The following is a 27,498-nucleotide window of genomic DNA, read 5'->3' on the forward strand; positions in this document are numbered from 1 at the left end:
TGGTTTGACGCATATTAATACGAACTAAACCTTTGCAAGCACAGATCAGAAATATAATCAGTACAGACAGTAACTGCAAGAGCTTTCGATTTTGCTCAGTTATGTCTGCGCAAAAAAACAGCACTGCTGGTTAAAATCTAACGATTTCACTGTAACATTGACTCATAACAGAAAAATCCCATTTTTAAGACATGGATGCAATAAAAGCCAATACATGAGCACACACAGAGTTTCTCTTAACAGATTTGTATGTTTGGTGGTTAGACTGCACTTTTTCAGCGCAATACTATTCTTATGTGTTGTATGAGAGGAAGCTGGGGTTCAGGGTGTTTGGCACTCCTATGCTCCACCGTGGCAGGGCACGAGCAACGATTTTCCTCCGACAGACACTTTTCAACTGTGACGCATGTCAGGAGAAGTGTGATGGAAATGCCAGAACAACAAAGGAGATGGATTGGTGTAAATGAGGCAGCCGCATCAAAGTCCCAGCACGTGTTGAAAGAAGCAGGGAGAACACTGGTTTCATGCTTTAAGGTGATGAGGGAGAAGTGTACTAATAAAGGAAAAGATTGAAGCAAAACAAGACAGGGGAGCGACTGTGACACCAGAGAGGAAGGTGAGAGAGGAGATATTCCCTTTAATTAAAAGAGATACAGATATAAAGGACATGAGTAATGTAACCTACAAACATGAGTCTGGGGGGTCAGAACTGTCCTCAAAGAGGGTCCAATATGGCCCCCCAGACTGGATGGATTACCAAAGTGTAAAAGTCGCAATGAAGTCTTTTGTCATTGTAGTAAATGGGAGTGCAAATGAACCATAAAGAGTAAAAGAACTTGTTTAATTCCAAAAGATATCTCAGGGTTTTAACTTATGATGCAATTGTTCATCATCCAGTCACATGTCCATTAACTCCCCTACACAGAGTTCTTCTAGAAACAAGTCCCGCTGCATAGGAGGCATCTTGAAAAGCTATTTTGAAGTATTATCTAAATGAACTTTGCATGTACAGAATCATCAGTGAAATCTGCTAAGAACTGGTTAAAAAGATTAAAAATGGTTGCAGAATTCTCTCACCGATTTCCTACAATGTCACCGCAAAATATGCAAATGTTTATTATGGCGGAAACAGCAGAAAAAACGTTACCATGTCGGTGTCGCTGATCATCGGAGAGATCCAGATCTAACATGAGGTCGTCTTCATCCAGCTCCGAGGAACCCAGGTTGTTCAGAACATCCTGATGAGAAAGAGCAAAAACACAAACATGAAACAAACTCCGAAAAGGTGAGCGATAAAGCAACGACTAATTATTATCCTCACAATAACATAATACACGCTGGTGGTTTTTTTCCTGCTTTTGTAAAATGAACAAAAATAAAAGAGAATTTTTTGCCTGATGTTCTTATGATAGATCGTTTTAATACAATTTCAGCGAGGTAGTCATTAATCAAAAAGGTTCCGAAAACAAACGCTGAAACGCAGAATACTAATTACTATGTGACAACTTTACAAAAAATTATGAAACGATTCTCATCAAAGTAATCCAGGTGGGTCAGAACAATCAGAAGAAGAATCACTTAGCTGAAGAAATTAAACGTTATAAATATTAGAAATGATAATAATGCAGTTCTTTTTAATAGTGCACTGTATTTCTTCCCCCATTCTGCTTGCATTTAATAAGATATTTAGTTCTTCATCATTACATCCAAACTATCGAGAACAAATTGCTCTTCTTGTTATGCAGGGACGATTAATAAAGGGTTTAGTTTGAGAAAGTGCTCAATGAGGCTGTAGTTTGGTGCAGCCACTGTCAGCTTTTACCATGCTTCACAGGCTAAAAATTGCTGATGAATAAACAAGGGGAAAAAACAACTAGAAATCATGACAAAAAACGAGCCAGTGCCTTCTGATTACTGAGTTTAAATTAATTCTCTTATGTAAAAACCAGTGTTGTCCAAACGTCAACAATAATAATCTAACAAGAAAACCTCCCTCCACCTTGGGTGGCCTTGAAATATCAACATTATCTTCACTGACGTTACGGTTTTAAAATTTCTTACAAACTCTTTAAATTTCAGAAAATAACTGATAAGATTTTCCTAATCCTTCGTCTCTTAAATGAGCTATAGCCACAGCAGCGCAGTGAGTCATGCTTCATCACTTAACAGCAGATATTCACTTGTAATCTTTCAGCAGAAGCTTCCATGTTCTTGGCATTATGAGGTTATAATGACGCAGTAAGATGTGTTTCCTTTACGTTCAGGATTTTAAAAGTCAATACTGCCATCCAATGGTTACAAATGGGTAAATTCACTGCAAAAAACACACAGAAGTATAGTGTGGCAAATACATGTATTAAAACACTGCATATTCCTGCCTAACAGGAAGTGTACTTATAGGCTTTATTTATCAGCTAATGTAATATTTATGAGACACTTCTACATAAACTCATATATGTCAACCTCCCTGGGAACATGTTTTTATCATCAGCAGGTCTCTGTTGACTCAAATGAAAATCACAACCTGCATGTCAATGCAGTTCTGCATCAACATGTAGTGTAAGTGGGTAGCATTCCTGTCCTGGTTGTACTGGTAGAAATATCTTCCCTGAACTTGTGTGCACTAAAAAGTTACAAACCAAAACCAGAGTGAAATACCAGCATTCACAAACTACCAAGTACCAGTCTGGCACAACATCTACAGATTAAAATGCATCAGAAAATCCAATAACCATCTCTGTTCACCCCTCATCACTGTTGTTTGGACATAAACTGCCTCCGAGCAACTCGGTATCGATCTCCTCCCATCTGAACCTCAAAGCTCAGTGGCATCCCTGACCATTAAACACACCTCTGAATTTCAAATCAGTTGACTTTATGTTCTCCAAAGCAGCAGTTACGTGTTTATGAACAGTCAAAATTCTATCCTTTCCTTTCCCCCTCTGGATGGCGGTGCGGTAAACATCAGAAAAAGCACCGAACGCATTTCAGTGTGATGCGCCTGAACACGTAAGCCCTCATTTCAGGCATTAAAGCTAATAGCTAAAAGGTATTGGGAAAAGAAATGAAGAGCCATACTGTGTGATGCTACTGCACACAGACTTCATTTGAAGCAAAATTACCCATTTTAATGTGCCCCTCCAACCACAGAAATGTGTTAATACGATTTTACAAGCATGAGATGTCACCTTTTTTACATCACTAATGTGAGTTGAATGAGTATAATCCTTGAGTTAATAGAGATAATATCAGATTCTGCTCTCATCAAAAAATGGCTCCATCTCTTAAATGCCTAGCAGAATGACATCCAAAACAGGGATAAGAGGAAGCAAGAGATTCTCTCTGTCCATAAAAAGCCAGAGGTTTCCATTCGCACTCTGTAAAAAATACCACATATACAGTCTATGAAAATTACATTTATTCACTTCTTTAAGGTGGTGAATGCATTAGTATCGCAGCAGAGCAATTTGGCTTTGCAGCCAGGTATTATGGCTGCAGATATTTATGGAGTAAAAAATGACTTCCTTTCTGTCTGAGTCGCTGATTCGCAGCCAGTTGTGTTTACAGTGCGCCTGAGGGCATGAAGGATTGAACGTCCAGTGAAACTTCCGTTGAATAACACCTACTTGAGGGGAAAAAAACCTTGTTTCACAACTTAACACCTGACATTTGACATTTTCTAACAGCCATCACTCAATACAGAAACACCAGTCGTCCAAGACCGAAGCAACCCGACTAAAACGTTTTCATATTCAACGGGCGATTCAATAAGAGAAACAAATCCAGATATTTGCACCGCTGACGCTGTAAGAAACTCGCTCCGAACGCGTGGCTTAGACTGACAGAGCTACATTTCTAACTTCGGAAGCATGAAATCTTTCCGAGAAGATTAAGAAGATATCACATATTGCAGGTTAAGATTTATTTCAGGTCATCTTGGAAGGCCTGATGAAAGTTTGCAAGCATTTTGACAAGTCAGAGCAGGAACTCACAGGCAAATTTAACAACACAAAAAACAACATCAACTCTGACACGAGGCTTTCTCAGAGAAAAAGTGTCGATCAGACCAGCTTTCAGATCCTCTTTACAGTGAAACAAGTGAAGACATATTTATTTCCAGTATCAAATCTTCATGGTCTGCGACGTGTACTGTCGGGGGAAATTGCCATGGAGCACTAATTCAAGGATCAGTTTGTTTCCATATAAATAGCTTTTATCATTATTATTATTATTATTATTATTATTATTATTATTATTATTACAGACTACTCATTCTCAATTTGCAATAAATAATAAAGAATATATTTGAATTTTCATGAGCTAGCTGTCAGACTTACATATAAAGAAAGCTATTGCAATTTGTTACTTTTTCTTTTAAATTCATTATTAATTCTTGTCTTTATTCAGCTGACTAGATTTGCTTGTTTCAACATAATTTTTAATAATTCTAAATGTTAAGTTTTACCACATTTTTTTTTACTGTTTTTTTTGTTACTACTACAATAACTGAACAACACATTAGAACAGTCTCAATAAAATATGCGCACCAAAGCCTCTCAAGTGCTGACAACCAGTTAAATAAAACCTAATTAATTAACAACAATAACCTTACTTATAATAATAATAATGATGATGATGCGATAATTTACTGCTGCCTTGATCTCAGGTACTTGTCTATCTTATCTGAGTGAATATATTCAAGTCTGAGTTTTGTTAAACAGTCAATTCTTGTTTTGATTTCTTGTGATGTTACAGATGTTTTTGATTCCTGTTGTCATCTCGTGGTTTTCTTGGTATTCATTTTCTCTGTTAGGATTCGGTGTTTTGGATCACGTTCTCAGTGATTGCCAGTTGTTTTGTATTGCTTGAGCGCTGCTCTTTATAGTCTCCTGGTTTTTCTATTATATTTCCAGTATCTTGCGCACGACTTCCTGGTTCTTCTGGTTACTGTTTCGTGTTTATGGAGTCTGGATGCCCGTTAAGATGAATTACTGTTATAATGTTTAGTTGTTGAATTTCAATTTCTCTTTTGAGCTTGTTAATTTTCATGAGTGTAGTTGTCTTGTTTTTCTAAGTTTATGACTTTGTCCTCTAGTGTTTCCTTGTATCTGTCCTCTTGTTTAGTCCAAGTCTTCTTACGTCCACATTTAGTTATGTGTCTTTGCCTTGTTTGGGTTTCATTTGGCATATGTTTTCTGTATTGTCTTGCCTTGAATGTTGCTTAGTGTCTGACTCCCATGATTGCCCTGACTGTGTGTACCTGTCCCTTATCCCTAACAGTCCTTGTGTTTATATACACTCTAGTCCTCCTTATGTCCTTTGTCCTGTTGAGTGACTCTCCGTGTGAGCTGTCCTTCGCTTGCTCAGGTGTTTCCTGGTACTTTCTTGAATTACAGTCCACAGTTTTGTAGTTTAGGACTCTGATAATCCACAATAAAGTTTTACATTTCCTTTAGTGCTCTGCCTGCAGCGTTCTGTGCTCGGGTCCTCTGCACGACAATCTACACACTAAATGTGACAACTGCATACTTCAAAACCACCTTAAATTCGTGTTTATTTTGCAGCATTTTGGCTCATCTAGTCATTGGTGCGTATAAGTTGCAAGACCTTTTCTCCATAAACCATTACTGTCAGGGCTCTGCAGTATAACCATTGTGCATTAGCCTCAGAGAAAATCATTTGATTTGAACGTTCAACTATATCATAATTGGTACTGCTTTTATGTGCTGTCTTGGGGCCAAGAGAGCATATAACACCAGTATGTGCGAACATCCTCTCTGTTTTTCATTCCCAAACCAAACCGTCTGCTTGTGGTCATTACAAATTCTGTCTTGGAGAGGAAGTGAATCCTTATCTGTGTATGATTAATACAAGTGCCATTTATGCTATCTAGCCTGCACAAGGCAACAATCAGACTGAGAAATATGAAAACAAGAGCCACTCTGTATTACAACACTGTCTAGCAATCAAGAGACTGTCGATAGTTGATATACATAAGTAAAACAGTCAATGTAAAGTGAATTCTGCCATATACATATCCATCAAACTACAAACTAAAATCCATGTTCAAAGTTGTTTGTTCTCTGAGATAAGAGACAATTCCCCAAGAATGTTTTTTTCAGCCACTTTTGAGTGTAATCATTGTCAGACTGTCACAGTATTATCACAGCTGTCATTGAGAGACTTATGAGCAAACAACACTGAATATGGTGACAAAATAAATATCTCACAGCTTCTCAGAGGGATATCAAAAAACAATAACTACTGGAATGAAATCACCAAACGGCTCAAGCAAACATCGGCTTGCTTCAGTCCACAGCGGCGCGTCACAGTTTATCTTTGCAAATTTAACAAATTAGTCATTTGTCACTGCAAACTAAATCTTTAGTTTTTTGTATTGTATCCTTCAGCCGTTCTCTGTTTTGCGTCGCATAATCACTGTATCCCACAGGCTCTGTAACACATTACCACCATAATCATCCAAACAGTATACGTATAAACAATAAGCAAACCATTTGTATCCCAGTCATGCCCTCACTAAGTTTAGTTCTGTATTTAATTAGAAAGCTCACACTTAGGTATATACCTAACAGCTACCCCACAAATTTACATGACGGTAACAGTGGTGATGCATAATACACACTCCCAGGCTCGTACCTTTCCTTCATGACTCAGGCCCCTGACGGCCCCTTTATATACAAAGAAAAGGGAAAGAAGACATTCCTTCATCTTTACTGAAGTGTGCATCATGTCCAGAGACAGATGCAATGAGTAAGGTATAAAAGACTTGTATTAGGGGTTGGAATCACACAATCCCTCATAGTATGATACAATACCATAGCAATGAGGGATTTGGCAATACACTGCAAGACCATCATCTACACCTGACATGCACTCACCGACCAAGAATTAGAGTGCAGTAACCCTGCCATATTCAAATCGGCACGGTGAAACTGCTGATCTATTGGCAATTTCCCATACAGCCATCTATAGTGTTTACAAAGAATGGTCTAAAAAAGAGAAACTAACCAATGAGCATGCAGTTCTCTGAGTGAAAATGCCTTGTTGATGCCAGAAGTCAGAGGACGTCTGGCTTCTTATCAGCTGGACTGCTTCTAGCTGATAAAGAAAGCAACAGTAACTCACACAAACACTCGTTACAAGCCAGGTATGCAGAAGAGCATCTCTGAATGTACAACAGCAGAAGACCACTCCGGGTGCCACTTCCTGTCAGTTTAAGAGCAGGAAACTGAGGCATGAAATCATGGATCCATCCTGCCTAGTATCAAGAGTTGGGGGGATATTTTATTGTCCCACTTTGGGCCCCATTTGGGTACCAATTGAACATCATTTAAATGACACAACCAGCTTTGCTGAGCATGTAGATCCCTTAGTAATAATCTGTGAGTTGATGAACCACTTTTCCCTAATCCGTTTGTTAAGTACAGCTAAAAAAAATCAAGAAGTGGTGACCCTCAATAAACTGTTCCACCTCTACAGTGTACACTTCTGCATTCACCATTTCATTTACAGTCGATTCAACAGCGTCTCATTTCAAAATGTTACTTCCTGAGATTATCAGGACACTTACTCACCACCAACATACCATCACCCCAACAATTTACAACTTTTTTTTCTGAGTCAAAGCTGAAAAAGTAAACAGAGCTATGTCTGCATTGCTGAGGGCATGCTGGAACATTTAGTGTTTGCATAGCCAGAGGCATGAGCACTGAGTGAGATTAGGCCGGATCCTTTATTGCATTACATATTAAATGGCATTGCATTAGTGGTCGGCTATGATTGAGGCCAATTACATCTTCTCTTTTTATTCCCTTTCAAAAGAGACACAATTTTATACTTGAAATGACAATCAAGTAATCAACTAGAGAGGGTATTTTTCCCCTCGTTATCTTTATGTGTATTGTTGAAATTCAATGTAATCATTTAAAAACATGGTTTTAAATAGCAAACCATCTTCATCCAGACAAGGTTTAATTTTTTTTTTAAATTAAGTAGTAAGTAGTACTAGTAAGCCTGTAAATGCATTTCAAATAACCCTTCATGTACACTGAGTAGGCGTGCCAGTATGAACAGGCAGTACAGTGTTTACAACACAGCAATGGCAAAAAGTAAGGTCAGAGAGTCGTAGCACTACTTTAATAATGACTTGATGTTGTTAGTGAAAGTGACCAAACCCAGCAGCATTTCCACAAGTATCCTCTTTAAGGGTCCTTTAGCCAGCGTGAACGTTTTACATTTAGAACTGCACAACTTTTATTCAGCACCAGTATACCCCACCCTTAGTGTAGTTTGTTTGTGCAGATGTTAATGTGGTAATTCCACTCAGGTGTGGATCAAAACAAGACGCTTTGGAGAAGGTGGTATGAGTCCAGTTCCAGATAAACTCCAGTGGGGTTTGTTTTTGGCATAAATGTGATCCGACTTTGATCCGATCCAACTACTGTGTGTATGCTGAAAGTTGGAGCTAAACGCCTTCCTGTAGTCAGCTATGTGGCCCATTCTGGGATGCAGCAGAGCATTATAGACATGAACAAACTATAGCAACTACCTGCAAAATTAACCAGTAGCTCACTTGGTATGTTGCCTTATTGACAATTTGGTCAAAGGACTACATTTTTTATCTCCTTCTGTATTTATTTAGTTCACGTGATTTGTAGTGATGCTTTTGGATTTGCTTGAATTTTCTGTGTGAAAAGAATCAAAATCACAAACTCCATACCAGAGTAAACAAACCGTAGGCATAAAAACACCTTAAATACCTGTAACACTGTTTCCACAATTGGTTGTTACAGCATTTATTACAATAAAATCAATTGTCCCTTCATGTTAGCTATGTTTCTGAGGAGAATTTCTTTGAAGCAGGGCCAACAGAGTGGTGTGGCCAATATCTCATCTGAGATGCGTGCATTTAATAAAGTGCCTCCATCACTGACCAAAAAGGCAAAACTCCCGTAGACACCTCAACACAAATGAGTATATATGCATGATATAAAGCAACACAATACCACACAAATAATAAAGCACAAAAGTGCTTTAAATATACAGAAACACACACAAATGAATATATTTTTAACTTTTTTTTCTTTACACTTTTGTGCTTTATTATGTATTATAACCTCACAAAAATATATGACTAGCTGATGTAAAATATATACATAAATAAAAAATAGTTTACCGCAAATGTGCACAAACAACTACTGATGACATAATCATCAAAGGGCACTGCTGTCGAATAAACACACAAACAAACACAGAAAGCTTAAGCCCTACCAGGCTCCCGAGTTTAGACGATGAGGAGTTGTTTCTGTGTTTGAGCAGACCACATCCCTCCATGCCGGGGGCTTCTCTGTGGTTTCCATGGATACGAGGACCACCAGCCCCCTCGGACGAGGAGCGCAGACGTCTTTCCATCCGCATCACCTCGTGGTAGGGGCTGGCACTGCTGCACAGTGAGGCTGGAGGAAAGAATGAAACAAAGAGAATTACACAGTCAGACAGATGGAGAGAAATAATGTATTCAGGTGAAACTGTTAGAACAGTGATTCCACAAGCATAGATGTAATCATGTTTTATTGTATTACTAATGCAGTCAGCCCTATTTCCTGTTAGAAAGGGGCTTTTGTTTCATGAAACTAAATCACAATGTTTTATATATTCAGCATTTTAAACGACATTCAATCTTCCATTTACAAAGCTTTTCAGCAATATTGCTTTTGGTCAAATGCTATTTATTGTTTTCAGGGGAAATACTCCTTAGACAGATAAATGAAAGATTGTTATAATTGCTCTATTTTGATCTCCTAGAAGACTGAAGTGAAAACAGAGAGACAATACCGCATCCTGTCACTAAGCAAGAGGAGACACACAGACACACAAAAACAAGACTTTGTATGAGCCATTTTATCTTCCTTATTTCTTGCTACACTTGCACACTGTTACCTGAACCTTTACACGCGCAAACAACAGGCATGTAAGTCGGCAGTCTTCATGCAAGAACTAAGCAGACATGAGAACACTGAAGAAGTGCCATGATTGCATCTGTAACTACACATGGAGTTACAACACATTGGGACCCTTATTGTAGACTGTTCAAATGTTTGCACAAAAAATTCCTTTTTTGTAGAGTCAACAGATGAGCTTATTTGTCTCAGTGATAGTCTGTCAGTAGTTCTCACTGCCTGGAAGCCAGAAACTCAAAGTGTAAATCAATATTCAGCTATTTTCCTTCAGGAGGGATTGCAACATGCTGTGTGTGTGTTGCTAAAATAGGCCATTAATACCATGTTACGTGTTCGCTTGCAGACAGTCCTTCAATCAAGCCATGTTTCGACTGCACAACAGCATGCCTTGAACAGTTGCAATAATCAAGGTTACAGTCCTTCTAGAGTTTCTAACAGAAGGGGGAAAAAAGGCAAATCGGGAGCATCATCAAAGTGTATCAATGCCCACATTTTATACAGGAAACGTTTTGAACATGACTAAACCTTGGTGGATTATCAAGTTTCTTATCAGTCTCTTCAGTTTCAACTGTGAAGGTAACAAAACAACAATTTAGCGCTACAGTGGTTAACACATTTGTCTCACAAGTGAAAGATCCTCAGTTCAAGACCGTGAGGAAACACAAATCCAGTCAGAAGGCGACATAATGCCAGCACTAAGCCCGGATAAAAGAGAGGACTGCATCAGAAATGGCATCTGGCATAAAATTGTGTGAACCAAATCAAACGAGTGGATCCATCTGCTGTGGCGAAGAAAATAAGGGAGCAGCCAAAAGTGCCTGTACTGCCGGTATGCAACTGACCTCTGATTCCTCATCAAACAGTTTAGACAGTCCTCCCAGTGAAACCCTGGACTTCAAGTTTGAATGATTCAAATTTTCTTCTTCTATCGCCTGGTGCCTTTAGGGCTCGCCACAGCAGATTGTCTGCTTTCATCTCACTCGATCTCTAACATCCTCTTCTGTCGCTTCTGTGGTCTTTCTCTTGTCCTTCTGCCTGGGAGCTCCATATTCAACATCCTGTGTCCAGTATATCCACTATACTTCCTCTGCACATGTCCCAACTGTCTAAACCTTGCCTCTCTAACGTTGTCTCTAAACCACTCAACCTCAGCTGTTCCTCATTTCTTTTCCATTCCAGTCAGTCCTAACAAAAATCTTAGCATCTTCAACTCGGCTTCTTCTCTTTGTTGTAAGTGCCAAACCATACATCATAGTAGGTCTCAGTACCATCTTGTAAACCTTTCTTTTCACTCTTGCAGCTTCCTTCTGTCACAAATCACCCCAATAGTCGTCTCCAACCGCTCAACCCTTTCTTCTTCACCTCTCTTGAGCACTCAGCTGCTCAAGAGAGCCGTTTTGTAGGCATTTTTTGTTGTTACCAGAGAAAGTCTGGCAAGAAGAAAGTGCGCATTGTGTTGCAGCAGCTGGAGGTGAATTAAGGATAACATTAACAAATCAGCTTTATTTAAGAAAAACACTTTCAATGTGACACTTACTGTTTCAGTCAGTCCACAGCTGCCACTAATTTAATATACTGAAAGGATTTTTCCAGATTAACTGCCTGAGCTGCTGCAAGAAGGACTGACAGCCACATGAGTTTCAAATCTGATTTGAAATTCATGTTGCCGATTTCCAGCCCTAATTCGTTTATTGTCTGGAAACATTCTCACTCCCAACTTTGAATTAGCAAACAATTTGGAAGCAAACAATGCAAAGGCATTATGCTCCGTATGTCAATACAAATCATCTTGTAGTCTGCAATCATCAAGTGGGAACAAGCTGTGAGACATGAGAATAATATCATTTTAAATCTCGATTATGCCAATTTACAGCACCTCCACTTATCAGCTTCCTGGGAGAATCTCTTTGATAGGCTTGATAATGAACTCTCAAGATTTTTATTGGCATTCTAATTCACACTTGTACAATCACGCATAGGGAAGTAATAAAACCAAACAACACTGAAGTAGCAGGAGCATAGCATCACTTTAACTTCATAATAAATGTTCACTGTCAAACTCATTTCAGCAGAGATGAATGTGGATCTTTTTTGATGAAAACGTAACAATGACTATATTAACAGCAATTTGTTCAGATCATACTTACAAATGAACATCTCCAATAATACAATAATACTGTTGCCATAAATTTTTTCATGCAAAAACAACAATTTAGAATCCGACAATGATTCACGTTCAATATGTTTGCATGCATCAGTATGTGACGCAGGTCCACGACATGTTTGAGGACAGTGAGACAGTGATGAGGTGTATGTTAGGAGTGACAGATGAGTTCAAGGTGGGGGTAGGATTACATCAGGGATTGGGCCTGATGAGCCCTCGTTCTCTATCGACTATAACGTTTGATGACATTGCGATTGCCCCTGAGAGTAAGTAGCAGGTGGAAGAGAAACAGGTGGGGTGGAGATATGCTCTAGAAAGGAGGAATGAAAGTTAGAATACACGTCTGTGAACGAGAAGGAGACAGGTGTAACAGTGACCATTCAATGAGCAGAAGGGGTGAAGTCAGATGAGTTTAAGTACTTTCGCCTGTCTCATGCAAATCCGAAGCAACAAATGGTGCTTAACAGAGGTGAAAGAAAAGAGTGCAGCCAGGGTGGAGTAGGCAGAGAAAGGTGTTAGGGGTGATTTGTGATAGACGATAGCAGCAAGAGTCAAAGGTAAGGGCTACAAGATGGTAATAAGACCTGCTATGATGTATGCTATACTGCCATAAGTATTTATGCACCCACCCAAATAACTGAATTCAGGTGTTTCAATAACCTTTATAGTCACAGGTGTACAAATCAAGCACCTAACATACACACTGCTTCTGAATACCTTTGTGAAAGAATGGGTCGCTCTCAGGAGCTCGGTGAATTCCAGCCTGTGCAACAACTCCGGTATTCGACAGTCAACTATTAGTGGTATTATAACAAAGTGAAAGTTATATATAAAGTGGTAGGCGACATAAAATCACAGAGTGGGCTCAGTGAATGCTGAGGTGCGTAGTGCACAGAGTCAGTTGCTACAAACTTAATGTGACCTTCCGATTAGCTCAAGAACAGCATGTAGAAAGCTCCATGAAATGAGTGTCTTATCATGATATCAATGATATCAATCAATACAGCAATTCCAAACAAGACAAGCCCAGGCATATCTGACAGCAAGAGCCATGTGTCAGCTTCTCACGATGATGATTTAGTACCAAATGTGTTTCGCCACTTGAGGCCAAAACACACCATCAGAATCCACACGACGTGGAGATACTAGCAACTGGTCGTGTGCAACCAATAGTAAACAAATGACTCCCCCAAGCATGGCTCGGTGTGACAGGACGAGCAAACAGTGGAATGAAATTACTGATTTGGTTTGCTGTCTCACCACTATTGCACTGTAAAGCTGCTTCTGCTGGCACCTTGTGGCAACAGATTTACACTTTCAATTATGTAGTCTGTCATCACTGACAGTAACTCGCTGGAAAAGGAGGACAGAAAATGCCCTCATTTTGTTTGCAGTAATAAATGCTGCTCTCTGCTGCTGCAATTACAGATAAAATGTTGTTCAGTAGCTTTTTCTCTATATCTTCTAAACTGTCATCAAAATCATGATCGTAAGTTCCCTTAAAATGTTGTGATATCATTTTGAGCCTTTTATTGCCAAACCCTACACTGGTGTTTTGGAAATGCCAGTCAGTACAGTGAATCTGTGTGTTTAAGTCATAACGTGTGGAAAGAAGTACAAGACAATGAAAGTGTCAAAGTGAACAAAGTGTATGTGTGAAGTTAAAGGCTTAGTTTCCAGCAAACGTAACGTGTGTACATTTTTTTCTTGGTGTGTGTTTCTTACATCATGGGATCAGCCCAGCTCTATGACTCACACTGACCACATAGGCTGTATACATTTGTATGCCCGTGGCTTTGGCTTTGCATGTAAATATGTTATTTACCTGCAAGCATTTGCTTGAATTTGATACCTGTGTGTGGTTTCCTCAAGTGAGAGGGTCTGGGTTCATGGCAGCCGCAGAAGCTTCCTCTTTCTTGAAAAGATCGCGTGGTTCTTGCCCTCCTCTCTGACTGCTCAGGGTTAGAGTGGCAGCCCTCACTGCGTACGACGCACGCCTCGCTCTCACTTGTGGTCTCTGTGTGGTAACCTGTCTTCCTCTCTAAGTCCAAGTCCTCCCTCTTCTCTGCTGACAACTCTTTCCTCACTTCCTTCCTTTCCTCCTCCCTCTCCTTCCTCTCCTCCAGTGACTGTTCCCGCAGAGGTAGGCAGGGTACGGCCGTCTCAGGCTCCGAGACGGAAACGGCAGTTTCATAGTCCGTGTTGTTGGCTGTGCTGGTGTCCGGGAGTAAGGGTTTTTCAGTGCTTGATTGGGCAGGAGTGAAGAAAACCTGAGGAGAAGGCATTTTATTTAATGTGCAAAGTTCAAATTTCTCACTGGCAAGATAATGAAGCAAAAAGCTAACAGTTTACATACAGAAGATCGCCCTTCAGCTAGCATTTAAAAGGTGGATGTTTGTGTTCTCATGCACCAAAGTGCACATGTTTAGAAGGCAAAATAATGCAGTCTTTACTACTCTAAAGCCATAAAGGAAAGTGAATGGTTTCATTTTTTGAAGTTCCCTCAGCTGGCAGTAAAACAGAATAATATCTCTGAATAAATGCTTTGAAGGAAGAAAAGTTGTGAGCGTAAAGGTGTGAAATGCGAAGGGCAGAATTCAGACATGCACTAGTCTTCTTTTTCATGCCTAAGCTCTTTCAATAAAAGGATTTTTTATGCCCGGTGCTCAACTTTTATTCCATATTTCACACACTCCAAACAGTGGTCACAAATACTCGTCCTTTGTGCTTGTTGTTGTTTTTGCATTTAACGGCAACTGCAGCTGTATTCCTGAAGTCCTAACATTTTTTGATCTTTTTAAGTCTATTTGGTTACATGCAGACCGATTACTTAGTATTTAAATGTGGTGCGTTTTTATCATAAAAGCTGTTATGTGTTATTAAACTCATTGTTAGTCTATACTGGTTAACCCCATTTGATTTTAAACCTTCTTCAACAAAACAAACATGATACCTGGGAGGTAGAGACAGCCACGCTGAAGTTTTCTGGAACAGGTGGATGATCGGGTGGAGCAGCTTCCGTATCTACCCCTGGTGTAGAGGCCGGTTCTGGTGCTGAACCCGATCCGGGGCTCGGAGCTGGCAGCGCATCTACTTCAGATACAGAGTCTTCAGTGATTGGAATGAACTCGGAAGGAGTGATCGCTGTGGTTCGATCCTCTGATATCATAGGGGACTGGAGTGAGCTCTCACCACCAGCACCAAGTTCACCAGGCCAGGATCCTGGGGTGAGCCCTCCTGCCCCTGGAGTGATGGTAGCGGTGGTGCTGGGAGGCTCCAGCTTCACTTCAGGGGGCCTGTGATGATCAGATGTCCGGGAGAAGCGTTGGTGAGCTGAGAAAGACTTCGGAAGCAGCTGTTTCTTCTGGCGTGATGACCGTCTGTTGTTGTTACTGCCGCCACTGTAGTCATCGAGGATCCCGGAGTCATCGCCCTCATTGGTTCCCGAGCTGCTGATGCAGTTGATGAACACATTTCGATTGGTCGTAGAGGACGATGATGAAGCCTTGTCAAAGTCCTCAGTCTGAGAGCGTGTGATTTTCTTTTGCTTGTGGCTGCCAAATCCAAATGAGTGGCGTGACTTGGGCCGTCCGCCGCCATCGCTGAACCCCGTTGACACCGACGTGCTTATTGCCTGCTGATTATTTCCGTTGGCATCGGTGCCCTGTGTCAGCGGCGGTGTGAGGTTGAGGTTGATAGGCTGGACACGTGGATCGCTGTTCCGTTTACTTGCGAAGCTGAGAGACGGCGTGCGGAACAGGCTCCGCCGTTTCCCGGTGCTGCCGGAGCTGGAGTTGGTGCTGGAAGGCGAGGAGGTGTGGACGCCATTTCCCACTCCGCCTGAAGATGGAGAGGAGGGAAGGGACTCCTGCCTCTTGCTGCTGCTGCGGCGGAAGATTGGCAGGCGGGAAACAAGAGTTGATCGCCGTGAGCCTGATTCACCCATTTAAAAGCTGAGGCAGTGGGCCACTCTGAGAGAACAAGCAGACAGAAACATTTAATAAATAAACCATTCATCAACTCCTGAATACTGCATGGCATACACCACTTCTTCTCTGGTGCCAAACCCTTATGTGGCTAAGAACTCTCAAAGTCCGGTCCATTAACCCTTGGAGCACAATTTTATTTTTCAAAAATGGAGTTTAACTGCACAAACTGCTCACATTTCCCACTCTTAAAGTTCCTGCTGCATCTTTACCCATTCTGATATGGAAAAAGTGTCATACTTAAGAGATTTTTCCCAAATCGGGCATGTGAAATGACTCCTTAAACCAAAACAGTGTTGTTTACACCATTTCTCCTACTGTCTATGTGTGAACTTTCTCTAATGGAAAAATTTAATCAAACACCTGCCTCAAAAGAGCTCAAAAAAGGCAAAAACAGAATCTCATTTCACATTTATTCCATACAAATAAAGTGGTTGTCAAGTCTGAATACACCCAGCATACTGAAGGGGCTTAGCTGAAGTGTACTTCTGTATATTGTACATCAGTACATGTGAACAAAGACGGATCTAACACTCTCACAAAGGTGTGAGATCTCACAGAATGAGAGGCAGTATTTTTCATTCGGTAAAGCAGGTATCCTGGGTGTAAAAGGCCTTTTTGTCTGTCATCAGCCTGTCAGATAACATTCAGCGCTAGCAGCAGTCGATGTTCATCTGTTGAGCCACATCAATTCGGGGCTGGCTAAATGTCTGAAGACAGGAGGGATGAAGGGGTGAAAGACTTTAAAATAGTTCAATTATTTTTTTATAATGAGAATTTCTTTGTTTCTCTCTAGCACAAAAGTGGATTAAACTAACAAGAAAACCCAAAAATAACGTCTGTTTTGGCATCGGCTACTGGACAAATTGTTTTTTTAAAAACATCAATACTAGCCGAGAACTTCACTTTTAGCGCATCCCTATTTTAAGGTCATCTGGCGTGTCTCACAAAAAAACTGCTGCTCTGATACATCTCATATTTCATAAGATCAAACAGTAAAAAAGGCTCTTTATTGCCCCAAAACGTCATTTTCACTTGGAAGTGCATGTAAAGAAAGTTTTTACGTGACTATTATTAGATCTGCTATGAGACCTGGAGGGTTGATTTCTGTTTAACATTTCACACATTGCAATTAACATTTACTTGACAACTAAATTGTGCAGACAGACCTAACCCAAGGGGAGAGCCAGACAAACACAGAATGGAAGGAAGTGAAGAAGAGAGAGTTACAAAATATCCTAAGCGCTCTTTCAGGGGGTTTTTTTGTATGGATGTACTAGAAAAAGATCAAATCTTAGCACAGTTATTTACAGGTACAGTAAGTTCATTTTTTAAGGTCATTTGATAGAAAAAAGAATGTTGTACTCATAAATATACACTTTCCTTCTAATAAACAATTTAATTACGTTCCCACATTATACGAGACTTTATCCACTAAGTATCTCAACTTTAAAAAATGTTTCATTAACAGAGACTAACAGCAGCTAACAGATGCTAACAGCAGCTAACAGATGCTAACAGCAGCTAACAGAGGTTTTTTTGCGCTTAACAACAGAAAAGTTCAGCGTATCCTCAAAGCTCACCTCGGTATCACAGAAGCAAGCTTCACTTAATTGTTTATCCTACATTGACCACCATAGCTAGGATTCTGCACTTGAATTAGGAGGGGTAAGGAAATGACGTCCAGTATCACCTTCAGCCATACGCAATATGGTTGAAATGACCTGTGGCTCTTTAGTGGTTCACTGTGTGTGTGTTCCCCTGGTCTTTCTCCTCTCACTATTAAATAAAGGGGAAAAAATGCCCCTAAAAAAATTCAGTAATGGATTTATAGATTTTACGCGCTGAACCTCTAAGTGTTTGCAGTGGTGCAGATTATCCATACATTATAAACTACTATGTAGCTTTCACAAGCACTAATAAATCAGCCACTGACTGAAAGCACAACATGGAAAAGAACAAAATAGGAAAGACCAGAATTTTGGAAAAAAAAATATAACAGCACCAGTACAACTCATGGCCAACCATAACTTCCTGGCCTATAGCTCACCCTCTCACCTGCACTGGCTGTTGAGAATACAAAATTAGAGCGTCAGCCTACAACAATGTTCCTCACATGACCTTACAAAGAGAGTCTCTGAGTAAACACAATGCCCCACTGCTAGTAGGAACTGACTAAAGTTCCCCTTTTTGAGTCATAAAGGAAGGCTTTCATTTGAGCAAATACTCCTGTCATTGTTTTTTTGCACTCAGTAAGCGTAACAGTGACTATGCAGTCCCTGTACTATTGAAGAGCCGACCTCTCTAAGAGCTCCTGAAGTGTTTTGTTTTCAATCTCTGCCTAATAAGCTTACATTAACACTCTCCACTCTGAAGTGGTGTATTATTAGTGTCACCTACCTGAAAATAAATGTTCTCATATTCTAAATGTGATGCAAATTTTAAATTACAATTTAACTCAATGCAATGTATAAAACAGAAAAGGAAGAGAGAGAGGAAGTCAATAAATAGTACTGCCAAACAACGGCGTTAATATCACACGCACACGTATTAGGCTAGGGTCTGTCCTCGATCACATCTAGCTGTTCGTGCAAGTCAAGACAGAGCGGTCACCAGCCGTATCAAACGCTTCCTTTTCAGATTAGCCAACAGTTTAGTAGCTTTAGATTTTCAACCCACCACACAGCCAGTTGACCTGGTCATAGTACTCTGGGCTAACCGATTAAGACAACCAATTAGACAGATTAAATCAGATTGAGAACGCCTCTCTCATTTAACAATAAGGGCAAACAACCTGTTGTCAGACTTTACAGGGGCTGAAAATGTCAAATATACACTCACTCAATACTACCTTTGGAAGCATTGTTTTATTATAATCATGCTGTCATCTATAATCTAACATAAAATTACATTATAGGCTCAAAAGAGCTAACAGACACTCAGGCATTTGACTAAACTCATCAGTAACTGCTCATGAAGCGAGGCTACCTACAAAAAAAGGAAGCAAAACTTCACCTAATCTGAGTTCCCCTTTGCTTTGCAATTAGTCTGAGAGCTGCTGAGCTGAATGCAAAGTGTTCGTTTTGCTGTGAGCTGGCGTTGCTTCTATATAACTGTCCGCTTAGATGTTCACTTAAATCAAGAATTACTTGAATTGGAGAAGAAAGATTTCTAAGCACGTTTCTAGATCTCCAGCTCTAGTTTTCCCAAATTAAACACATGACAGGTTACGTTTTCTGTCATTGCGGCCTTCACTCCATGTAACAATAGTGATGCATTAAAATCAAAATCCTCAAATAAACCAAAACAGAATGAAGAACTTTACTCATGCAGCGCTCTGTGGTTTTTGGCATCTTATCGACACACCCTACAACAATAGTTAACAATCAGCAGACAATGCCACAAAGACACCCTCCCATTTCAGAGTAATTTTACACTGATACTCTACATGATCATCGGTTTGAAATAATAGGTGTGTATAGGGTGTGAAAAATGGGTGTTTCCTATAAAACAAGTTCTGGGTGCGATAATTTTGAAAACCATAACCACATGTTAGAGTTAATGCAAACCATACTCTTCTATTCAATGTAATGAAAGATTGCAGGGAAGGAGTGCTATTTGAAAAGCGTGTGTTTTCATAGAAGGAGTAAGCAGGCTGCAATGCTGCTGTAGACAGTGTTATCAAAGAAAAACATTCCCATATTTTTTAGCAAATACCTCCATGCTGAAAAACATAAATACTACTGGATTTGAACTACAAGCTATAGTGCTACATTACAAATAATCTAGTGATACAGCCAAGGTTATAACTAGTCTTTTATCAGTCTATCTCATCTAGCTTCTTCTGACTGTCAGTGTTGATAATATTTAATAAACGCACACACCTCTTTCCCACAAGCCAGGGCATGTGGAGAAAACAAAAAACAATCTTAAGCGATAGGATGCCAATTTAACCATGAATGGAACTGAGAACTGTAATCCGTCACCATTGCTAGAGTGAATGGAAGATTAGTAAAGTGCAGTCTGCAAACATATCCTAACATAAACTAAGCAACATGTTATATAAACGTCAGCCTGATATTTGGACAGTAAATGTTTAAATAGGGAAGACATGTGAGTGAATCGTGGATAGAATGCAAACAGGATACATATAGGAAACTTGAAGGATTAATGAAGCATAGAAGTAATATGTGAGCAAACAAATCGACTGAATGAACAGCAACAGAATGATGTTATAACTGTGTCACTCACAAGCAACTTATAACACTTTAATAACCCTGTAATATCCAACAGTTCAGCCGCAACACACTTACACTCTATTACATACATTTTTATAGGAGTGTGATACACTGCACCGGGATCACTGGAGCCATGATCACAAAATACTGTTGTAAACAGTGCTGCACATCATGCCAAAATAAGCATTTTTCCATCTGCCAACACAGTCCATCGCTGTGTGCCAACCACGCACAGTAATAAGGCTTCTATTAAGGTGAAGCAGCGATGTTAGATAACCCTGAGGCCACAGGAGGCATTTCACAACTGCTTTCATGAGCTCCAGCAATGAATGCTGTGGTCCTTTAAGCTTCTGCTGAATTACATGCTTCTTAGATCTGCTGCTGCTGCTGCTGATGATGGGCTCAAAATCACAACAATGAATGGGCCTCAGCGTCTGTAGTTACAGTTTAACCTGCACTTCTCACAACTGCTCAGAGCACCCTGCTCATTTATCATTGTGCCCGTGAATCAGCCTGCAGCTGCTTCTGATTGTAAATTATTTGCATTAAGATAAGAATTGTGGATGTAAATGAGTGAAGCCAGCAGGTCCTCAGCGGGGCGCCGACAACTGTCAAACCGAAAACGTCAACAACGCTCTGAAGCCTTGTGAAGCCTTAAATCCCGACTAGCTAACCGAGACCGGGACACTGAAGTGCTGGCGCTAATCGCCACCACGACGCTGAATCGGTAAAGCAATGGGAATCGCTTTCTCTACTCCGCAATGGTCAGCGGTGTCCAGAGGAAATACAGCGGCAGGCTCCGTCCGGTGGTTCCGGTCAGGCTGGCTAGCAGGTAGCGGACAAACACACAAATGTGCGTATTTTACCTTCAGAGGAATCCCGGAGTCTCCACCGAGGACCCCCTCCGGCGCACAAACAGACGGATATACCTTCGTTTTGTGGTCATACGAGTTATTATAACCTACATGAATGAAAATATCTGGGATAGGTAGCACCTTGTGTTGCACTGACGCCAATATGACACCTCAGTGACGTGGATTCGCCCTTTCCTCGTTCGTCGCTTCCGCGTTGCGACGACGGGCAGCGAGCGTGGACAACGTGACGTTCGTACTCCTCCTCCTCCTCCTCCAATACCCTCACAGACCAGCATCCTCCTGCAGGTGGATGATTGGACGATTCAGTCTTTCTTTGGCGAATTCAACCACCAGAAAAAGAGAAAAGAATCCTGATGTGTGCCCTTATAGTCAGAAACCACTAAATACCAGGATTGCAGGGTTCTGGTTTCCTAAATGACTACTTGTTATTTTTTGTGTGCTAAAATGTGAAGGCTATATTTTGTTTTTTTAATTTTATTATTGCTAACACATGGGAATTGAAGTATCATTGCACAGATAAGACAAAAGAAAAGACTGAAAAAAAGAGAAATGCACGACGTTTACAAAATAAAGCATTTCGAAATGAGGGTAAAGGCCACTAAAAATATATTTTCAGTATATCTTTGGATACAGCCCTGCTTGAAAATTCAGAAGTGAAACTGTTAGATACTGGAGAATGAGCTGATCAGTTATTATTATCATCATCATCATCATCATCAGGGGTGGGCCAAAGTGTGCAGGTTATCAAAAGGATTCACACATGCTGGCTCTGACACATACCTTGCTAGTACTGGGTTACACTTTTTTTTCCTTTTCTTTTTTTTAAAAAACACCTGAGCTTTAATTTCTTGTGGTGTACCTTCAACAAGGTGCTGGAAACATTCCTTGAGAGATTTTGGGCCATACTGACATGACAGCAGCGCACAGTTGCTGCAGATCTGTCGGCTGCACATGTATGATGTTAATCTCCCGTTCCACCACATTCCAAAGGCGCTCTGTTGGACAGATCTGGAGACTGGAGGCCATTCGAGTACAGCTACCTCATTTTCACGTTCAAGAAACCAGTTTCATCGAAGTTTCTGTCACACAGCTCAAATTAAATGTACACATCAGAAAATGGTTCAAATGTGGCCATAAAGACGTAAAGACTGTCAGCAATAACACTCTGATAAGACTGGTGTCTAAGTGATGTTTAGCTGATACTAAGGGCCCAAAGTGGACCGAGAAACCCCAACACAACGAGCATAATGGATCCATAGTTTCAAGTTTGTCATATTCTGGCCGTACTATCCAAATTCTGTGGTTCAGTCTCAAATGTTGATTGCAATGCATACTATATCTAGACTAACATAAAATCTTGTTTGCAGTATGATTGTAAAGTATGAAGACTTAACTGTAACCGGGCTTGTGATGATGGTGAAGAACATTTTAAGTCTGGTAACTGGGACAATGTTCGATTCATTCAGCAGTTGTAATACGCACAAAAGTAACCACACAGCTGTATAAATACATAAAGATCACAAGAAAATCTGCTTTTAAAAACAACCTTTATTTCATGAAATCCCCACACAAGAAATTAAAGTGTAGCCTTTACATGAATCAGAGCAAAGTATACTGACAAATCTTTAACGTGGTACACACAGAAATCCACCATTTACACACCACATACAGTTCTCTAAAGAAATGCACTGTCACCGATATACAGGATAGAAAATCTCAGTGTTGCACTTACAAAAGAAAGTTTCAACATTTACTTTACATCAAGCTAAAGCCCAATTTCTTAAAACCACAAAACCTAGAAAATGTTAGCAGTGCAAATTTTAGTGTTCTCTTCAGTTCTGCAGCCCAATAATATTGCACACCCATTATACACACACACACACACACACACACACACACGCAGAGCCAAACATTTGCTGACATGCTACAGATTTTTAAAGTGCTAGCTTGGAATTAGATTGAGAGCCAGCCTTCAAAAATATTTGGTTCTAAATTTGTAAGCAAAAAGAAAAAAAAAAAAAAAAATCTTATTTAGGATGCAGTTTAATGTAGAGTCAGCTGTGGTATTGCAATTACAGGTCTTGTATCAGGATGCTATAAACTACATGAGTGTGCTGTGACCCTCAAGTGGAACAACTACATACTCAGGAAAAATTAAGAACCTGAAGACATTCAGTTTGTTCTGTGATTGAGAATACATTCTGTGATGGAAATAAAACATAAAAGCTGCACTGCCAATTCATAAATGCATAGAAGTGTTTTACAAAGATGTTGAGGACTCAAGTGAAAATAAACATGTAAGGGGGGGAATTTAAAAAATTATATATATATAAAACTTGCACCATAAGAGAAATTAAATATTTCACCTTGAGACTAAAAATTTCTATCCAGATAAAATTAAGAGCAAATTTCATGTTTTTAAGACCCAAAACAAGAATGTCTCCCAAAAAAGGCAACTGAACCAGGTAACATCTGCTTACAGTAATTTCCATCAAAAGTGATCTACAAGCAAAACACCAACCGATTATATGAACATTTGTGTACTTAATTTCACCCAAAATAATACACTCTTGATTAAACTGTACATGGAATTAAAAAGCAAACACAAGCAATCAGCTTATTACGTGACATGAAAGAAGGCAGAGACTGCACTGTTAGGTGGACAGCTGTAAATCAAATCAAACTAGTTTCTGTAAGGAAAGGTACAGTAGTTAAGGTTTTCCAGGCCTGATGGACAGAGGTAGGTAGCATTGAGCCTCAATCGAGGCCAGAAACCTGAGAAAAACGCACACACACCGACGACCCTAACCCTCCAGAAATCAAAATATATATACACACACATGTACAAGCAAACCCAGGTGCAACCACATACAGTATGCGTGTATACAAAAAACAAATGTGGTTTCCTATTGAACAGTCTAGTGTGCTCTTTGAAAAAAAACAAAAAAACAAAACAAAAACCAATCAGCCACTCTGGCATCTGATAGCGACACATGCTACACAGCATAGCTACTAAACAGTGCAATTTGTGATAGCACGTTTTGTAAGAACCTGAAGAGCTAGGTCTTTTTTTTTTTTCTGAAACTAAAGGCTGTGAGGCCACAAAGATGTGGGTTGCAATCAAGTCAGCACCAGAACCAAAAAAAGCTTTGGCTAATATGCTTTATTTCCACCAAAGCAGTGCCTAGTCTACAACTAGCTCCATGCCTTTGAATTAGACAGCACTACTGGGTCCTAAAAGCTAGCCCCAAGTTTGGATCCATAGTAAGTGGCTACAAAAGGCACTACTGCAAGAAAGTTAGGTGATTCACAGGTGTAGGCTGAAAAAAAAAAAAAAAAAAAAAAAAAAAAAAAAAAAGACCCAACTTTTATGTAATGCCATGCAACATTTGCATCAAACCTGTCAAAGCTTATGCTGGTTCTCAAAAGCACCAAAGTAGAACTCGCACTGCATCAGTGGTGAAGAGCCATTTGTGACTTTGCAGCTGTCAAACAGTAAGCACCTGGTGTTCTGATACCTTGACAGTTTTATGGTATTTAAAGTCAAATTGTGCTGTGCAACAGAAGTGAAAGCAAAAAAACAAAAACAAAAACAGGAAACACAAAAAGTCTCAAATCACAGTAAATACTCCAGGGTTTATATCTGTTAGTGAAGGTAGCTGTGAGAGTGTACTGATAGCTGTATATCGGCAATGTTTACGCTAAGTAGTGATCCAGCTGTGAAGACTAAAATTTATTGTGCAAGACTCATTTTATTGTGCAAAAACAGCTAAACATAAGTGTGAGGAGGAGTAGCGTTTGTGACAAAGAGTAAATAAGTTCTAATATCTATGAGGCCAGTGTCTGATCCAACTGTACCTACACCAAATCCTCACATCCAGTATTTAATGTCAACATCTGGTTGCTAGAGAAAACTAATTCATCCATTTCCAAAAAAAAAAAAAAAAAAAAAAAGGCACAAAGGCGCTAGCTTCAGTTAGCTACAAGGCTCTCAGGTCCACTAATATATCTACACCTATGCTGCTACCTTAACGTAAATGGTTACAGAAAACAAGCAAATACAAACCACCCACTAACTGAAACAAACACTAAACCGAAGCCTGAAAAAAGAAAAAAAATAAGGAAAGGAAGATCGAAGGCGTTTAATGTTAAAAGACTCAGTTTGAGCAGTTCATCATAAAACCAGGTCCAATACAATTACCAGATCCAGAGACTTTGGTATATGGAGAAGACCTTTTACATCTATACGGACTACCGAAGACCTCTGTATGCAGACACTGATATTCAGCGTAATTATCTTCGTGTGGATACATTATACATGCCAATACTGGAGGGGGGAGGAGAGGAGAAAAAAAGAAAAGGGCCAGTCCCTGGCAGGGATCCCATTTCCACATTAGGACCAAGTGCCCTAATCACATCTGCCTGATTTGACCTTCAAAAATGGTCTGAATTGTATTCCATCACCCTGTCAATAAAACCTGTTCTTCCCAGAACACACTAAAGATGAAATGGATTCCAGGCTTAATGCACTCCTTAGAAGGCCAGTCTCTTACTGGCTAGGAACTCTTCCAGCTGAACCTTGCCGCTGCCCATGAGGCCAAAAGCCGGATACATTGTTCCCGAACAATCGACCTGCCTCTCGTAAAGGCACCTCATGGTGTCTGCGTCGTAAAAATACACTCGGCACGCGTCATAATCAAGGCATATGCCCAAGCGCTGGGGCATAGGAAGGATGCGGCTGCCGGGATCAGCTGACTGTGCGTTTGCTGTGGAAGAGCTAGACGTTGAAGAAGCCTTCGGGATGATGAGTTTGCCCATGCCCAAGGTGACGAGGGTGAAGGGCTGGGAGAGCTCATAGCATGCATCTTCACTGCCGCTGTCGTGCCCGCTGTCGTGGTCATACCTGGTAAAAGGAAGGTACCGGTAAAGATTTGTTTTGCACTTGGAAAGTTTATGCAGAACTTTATTAGATGAACTTATGAATTTCAGGCAACTGATCTGGAGGAAACATCTAAGCATTGTCTGAACACTGCCTGGTCCTTATCAATTTGCATGCGTCACATAATTACCATAGAAGTAAGTAAGTAAAAAGTAAGTAAAATTTTATTTATATAGCACATTTCTAGATAAGAGATCACAAAGTGCTTTACAAGGTATAGACACAGATTAAAAAGACGAAGTACAGTCAAAAATTAACAAAATGCAATTTTAAAAAGATGTGTTTTTAGCTGTTTTTTAAAAGTAATCAGTGAATCAGCAGATCTTAAGTTCTGAGGAAGAGAATTCCACAGTCTGGCGGCCACAGTAGCAAAAGCTCGATCACCCCTAGTTTTCAGTCTCGTATACTTAATAACAAGTAGGCCCTGACCACAAGACCTCAGAGACCTACTAGGGGCATAGGGCTGTAAGAGTCAAATTTATTTGCATTATGTAATGTTCTCCTTTACATGGGCTAATTTGCTGAAAAGGCCAAGCTTCGTCTCAATAAGCTCTTTAAGAGTTTATACTGGTTCTCTTACGTCACAGGATTAGGTATGGCTCAAATACACTTGGCGCTATACTGCATTTGTTATGGTTAGATTTGTCACCTGTAGACCACATGCCTATAGATTATAGAAACATAAGGGGGGATATAGCTGCACATACCTTGGGCTGCTTGTATCTCTCGGATTGTGAAACCATTCAATCAGCTTTGTGTCGGAGGCCACGCCAACTTTAACCATGTAGGAGTATGGTTCCACCTTAAAGGCCCAGTAATGTCTGCAAAAAAATAAAAATGCAATTTTTTCACCTCAGGAAGAGGAGGTTATGATGACCAGTTTGCCCATTCATTCACTAATGGGCTCATTTGTACCAAACCTGGGAACTGGCAGAAAATATTGCAATTAAACCTACTTTGCACTGACGAAACAAAATCTACTGCTCAGTGAGATTTTTGTATCAAGTCCCAGTGTTGGTTGTTTGTGTTTTGCATACCTTCCCTGAGAGATGCCCGTGTCCCCAATTATGTAATCTAGTCCGATGTAGCTGCCTGTCTGCACACGTTCGGCTGCGAGCAGGAAGGCCATGCCGGCTACGCTCTCCACAGTATCCCGTCTCTTATTTAGAATGAGCCTCTCCGTGCTGAATCCACACTTGTCACTGAACAGGAAACCAAACACTGCATGCAAAAAGACAGAATAGAATTAGATAAGTGGGACATAAAAAAGGGTGAACAAAGGAGAAGAGTACATGGAAATCAGAAATATGAATGGG

At 40.2% G+C, this 27,498-nt stretch overlaps 2 protein-coding genes across 12 annotated transcripts in view; both read right to left on the reverse strand.

The window, feature by feature from the left end:
* The window catches only part of ccser1 (coiled-coil serine-rich protein 1), a 126,520-nt gene extending 105,068 nt beyond the window's left edge, over positions 1-21,452 (reverse strand). For 2 of the 7 annotated variants that reach the window (XM_005916142.3, XM_042218331.1), the window contains exons 1-5: positions 21,235-21,439; positions 15,098-16,115; positions 13,997-14,414; positions 9,292-9,476; positions 1,148-1,238 (exon numbers count right to left, since the gene is read on the reverse strand). In XM_005916142.3, the coding sequence (XP_005916204.1) occupies positions 1,148-1,238; positions 9,292-9,476; positions 13,997-14,414; positions 15,098-16,090 (1,687 nt within the window). In that variant the 5' untranslated portion in view covers positions 16,091-16,115; positions 21,235-21,439. Of the gene's footprint in view, positions 1-1,147; positions 1,239-9,291; positions 9,477-13,996; positions 14,415-15,097; positions 16,116-21,234 lie in introns of all 7 variants that reach the window. The other 5 variants (XM_042218332.1, XM_005916143.3, XM_005916140.2 and 2 more) reach the window with 4 other exon arrangements.
* A 1,321-nt stretch (positions 21,453-22,773) lies between these two features.
* trim36 (tripartite motif containing 36) overlaps positions 22,774-27,498 on the reverse strand; it is a 33,175-nt gene continuing 28,450 nt past the window's right edge. For all 5 annotated transcript variants that reach the window (XM_042218334.1, XM_042218333.1, XM_042218335.1 and 2 more), the window contains 3 exons: positions 27,220-27,403; positions 26,890-27,003; positions 22,774-26,146 (listed from right to left, as the gene is read on the reverse strand). In XM_042218334.1, the coding sequence (XP_042074268.1) occupies positions 25,777-26,146; positions 26,890-27,003; positions 27,220-27,403 (668 nt within the window). In that variant the 3' untranslated portion in view covers positions 22,774-25,776. The remainder of the gene's footprint in view (positions 26,147-26,889; positions 27,004-27,219; positions 27,404-27,498) is intronic.

The sequence above is a fragment of the Haplochromis burtoni genome, unplaced genomic scaffold (genome assembly GCF_018398535.1).
Source record: "Haplochromis burtoni strain Fernald_Lab_line unplaced genomic scaffold, NCSU_Asbu1 Contig_18, whole genome shotgun sequence".
NCBI lineage: Eukaryota > Metazoa > Chordata > Actinopteri > Cichliformes > Cichlidae > Haplochromis > Haplochromis burtoni.